Source organism: Erythranthe guttata, chromosome 10 (genome assembly GCF_056151865.1).
Source record: "Erythranthe guttata isolate IM_541 chromosome 10, IM_541, whole genome shotgun sequence".
Classification (NCBI taxonomy): Eukaryota; Viridiplantae; Streptophyta; class Magnoliopsida; order Lamiales; family Phrymaceae; genus Erythranthe; species Erythranthe guttata.
In genome coordinates, this window is record NC_142542.1 from 17,622,859 (window position 1) to 17,626,615 (window position 3,757).

The 3,757-nt window shown below is 33.2% G+C and overlaps 1 protein-coding gene across 1 annotated transcript; it reads right to left on the reverse strand.

The window, feature by feature from the left end:
- Positions 1-366: 366 nt before the first annotated feature.
- On the reverse strand, positions 367-3,366 carry LOC105952306 (protein DETOXIFICATION 16). Its single transcript, XM_012975842.2, has 8 exons — positions 2,806-3,366; positions 2,174-2,718; positions 1,992-2,078; positions 1,780-1,836; positions 1,364-1,602; positions 1,132-1,250; positions 954-1,040; positions 367-730 (listed from the first exon to the last, which is right to left on the reverse strand). The coding sequence occupies exons 1-8, from the start codon at positions 3,079-3,081 to the stop codon at positions 677-679; spliced, it is 1,464 nt and encodes a 487-aa protein (XP_012831296.2). The 5' UTR covers positions 3,082-3,366; the 3' UTR covers positions 367-676.
- Positions 3,367-3,757: the final 391 nt, after the last annotated feature.

Consider the following 3,757-nt stretch of genomic DNA (forward strand, 5'->3'; position numbering starts at 1 on the left):
TCCTATTAGAATTTCTAACTATGTTTCAGGAGGCGTGAGTGTAATTATCTATACCACAGGGATCTTAAATTTATTTAAGCATACCTCAGGGGTGTAGGTGTAATTGTTTACCCTATATGAAATGAGCTTCATTAGCTTAAAAACTTCATTCATGGTGCATTGTGAATGATTTATTGTGTTTCGAAGTTGCAAAGTGCTATTAATTATTTTATAGGGTGCAATGTGATAAAAATCAATATTTCAAAGGTGCAAAGTTGGATTAAGCAAAAAAATAATATAAAACAATGTAACTATAATACAAAAAAACTCGATTTTTGGAACAAGTTTTTCCGTTCTAATTTTCTATTTTCTTGGTTAATTATTCAATTCGGAAATCAGAACTTTCTTATTACTTCGTAATCGGAACTTTTTGAATCGAAATCGACAAAAACCAAAAACTTTGTTACAATATCCGTCCCTACTCGCACAATTAGATTGTGGTGGGACAGCATATTTATTAAACACATAAACCTCACAAACAAATAGAAAAATAAATAAATAAATTATAAACAAACATAAAACTTATTTCACATGACTGATAAAACTCTTCTTGGCTGTGTCTTCTTCGGCTAAACAGCAACGTAAATTCATTTGCTGACCTCAGCCCTTGCTTTCAATTTCGTCATCTATTTTGTCACTATTCCACAACTGGGATTGTTGAGTCAAATATTCTAGCAGAAGCCTTCGTTGCCTAATAAATCCAAAAAAAAAAAAAAAAATATCGTAACACTCGATAAATTAATAATCTCGCTTAAATAATAGTTTTTTCTGGTCTCGACTAAGTAAAAACCTTATAAATTATTAGTTCGGTAATTAAATATTTTAATAAATTAATAGATATTTGTTAGTCCCGACTGTATTAATTTATAGACGTTTAACTGTACACGAGTAATTCATATATGATTTTTTTTTACCTCATTCTCCCAGTTAGTTCGAAGGGTTATGATCGAAAGGAAAAACGTCTGAGCGAAAACCGCGGCAATAATTCCGATCCAAAGGCCCTAACCCAACAATTAGAAAAATAATTAATTCAATTAATAATTATATATAATATAAAAAAAAATTATGATTATAATTTATGAAATTATATACCTTGCCTCCAAGATGAAACACAAAAGCCAATACTAATGCAAGTGGAATACCAATTATGTAAAAAGATGCCAAATTGACAATAGCACCAATTTTTTGCCAGCCACACCCTCTTGCTATGCCTGCACAATTTCAAGAATGAATATTAAATCCAAAATTTAAAGTTAATTAAGCCATAATTAAAATTAAATAATTTAATCTTATAATAGTATAATACTAATTAATAATTAATTACCATTAAGAACAGAGAGAACTCCATCTGCCAAATTTGTAATAGCAATTAATATCATCATTTCAGAAACATATGAGACTACATTTTCTTCACTACTGAAGCAGTAACCCCATACTTTCCGGCCCAATATTATCACCGCCACCGCCACCACGCTTTCCACCGCCACCATAAACGTGGCCATGTATACCGCCAGACGAGCCGCCTTTGGCTTCCCCCCTCCCAACTCGTTCGAAACTCGTACACTGAGAAAATTGAACAATATTAAATAAATCAAATAAACAATATATTTACATTTGAAAATACTTTTTAAATTATTAAGTTATATATATGATGGGATATATATATATATATATATATATATATATATATATATATATATATATATATATATATATATATATATATATATATATATTCACCTTATAGCACTGCCAAGTCCAAGGGGTATCATGTAAATCATGCTGTTTGTGTTTAGACTGAAGCAAACACAAAAATCAATCAATTTAGTAATTTAATTTGCACAATTAAATAAATTATTAAATGTCATTTTTTAATGTGTCCTACAATACTACATTATTTTTTTTAATGACCCCTGGTCTTATTCTGGCTCCGCTGATTTGATTTAGCTAACCTGATCGACAGAACTGACGTTTCCAAAGTGGGATTCGGGAGAAGCCCCGATACGATAACCATAATCTCGTAAGACCAAATCTCCAAGCTACACAACAAGGATTAAATATAAAAAAAATGTCAAATATATTAATTATTAACATGTTTAAGGAAAATAAATAAATAATAATAATATATACTTACCAAACCATAATAGCAGAGGGGATTGCAAGCCACAAAAACTTGGAAATATTTTGTAGGGCTTCTTTAGAGAAGCCTTTCCAAGTATGCCTACAAGCAGGGGACAATGTGATGTAAAGGGCCAAGAACAAATCATTAGTCCAGTACGAAATTCCGTTCGCGAGGGCGGCCCCTTTGCTCCCGAGCCCGAAGTTCCATATGAGTAGCCAACAAATAGGTATGTGGAGGAGCGTCGTGAATCCCGAGGTGAGCATCATTGGTACGACGTTGTTTTGAGTCTGTAGGAATCTGAACTGGCACTGGAGGAGTGCGAATGGGAAGATTGAAGGGATCATGTAGCGGGCGTAGACTCCGGCCTCTGCTGCAATGGCCGGATCTTGGCCCAACAGCCGGAGAATATCTCCGGCTGTGGCCCAAGTGCATGCGAGTGGGATACTCACTAGCAGGAGCACCAGCATGGCTCTCTGCATGTGGATCCCCAGCATGTGGTACTGTTTGGCGCCGTACGATTGGCCGCAGTACGTGTCCAATGCGCACGCCATTCCAACCTGAAACCGACCCAATAAAAATAAAATAAAATAATTAATACGAGAAAAGAAAAAAATATAGTATGGTTGAGAAATTAATTTATTTACCAGTAGACTGAAGCCGGTAACGGAGGCGAACGAAGTGGCCATGGATGCACCGGAGAGAGCTAGCTCTCCTTCGTGGCCGACGAACATAACCGAAATAGTTTGGACAAGTGACAACAAAAGATTCACAAACATCATCGGACCTGCTAGAAACAATTGTAACTTTGCTTCAGCCACGATTTCATCTCTATTGAATTTCGATTTCGTATTGGGATCGTATTCATGTGAAATCGAAATCAATGGCGTTTCGAGATCAGCTTTTTCTACATTAGAAGCCATCTTCTTCTTTTTAAAAAATAAAAAAATTATTTATTAAATTTATAAATAAAAGTTTCAACTGCCTCACTCCCACTTAAGAAAAAAAGGCAGAAAATATCACACTCTTAAGTGCAGTGGGCATGCTTTAGTATTAGGAATCTCACTCTATATATACTAAAAGGGGGCCACTAAATTCCAATTTTATTTCTTTTAAATAATAAAAATCAAATCTTGATTATTTTTAATATTTTAAACAGCATTATTGATATTTTTGCCTGTTAGCAAAATTGTATACTAGCTAGCTCCAGCAAATGGTTTGCAGCTTGTTGCGTTTTCATAGGCTAGAACTTTATTTTGTTTCATCATGAATAAATTTTATTGTGCGTCACTTGCTTTTTTGACGTTATCAGATTTTAATAATAATGGCATAACATGCATGATTAAAACTTACTGCAGTATTTATTCTTCAATTTACTTGCCAATAATTGTTTTTCGAGTAAATTGTAAAAATAATAATAAAAAAAAAAATACAAAAATACAAAAATATTACATATTGTATTGCGCGCCATCAAATACGAGCATTTGACATAGATCACCCTCTCAAAATATTAAGTTAAGACATCTGCACCAGCACTTTATTATTAAGTTGGTGAATTGCACTCACATTCAAAAAATGATTTTTTTTAATAAAAATTAC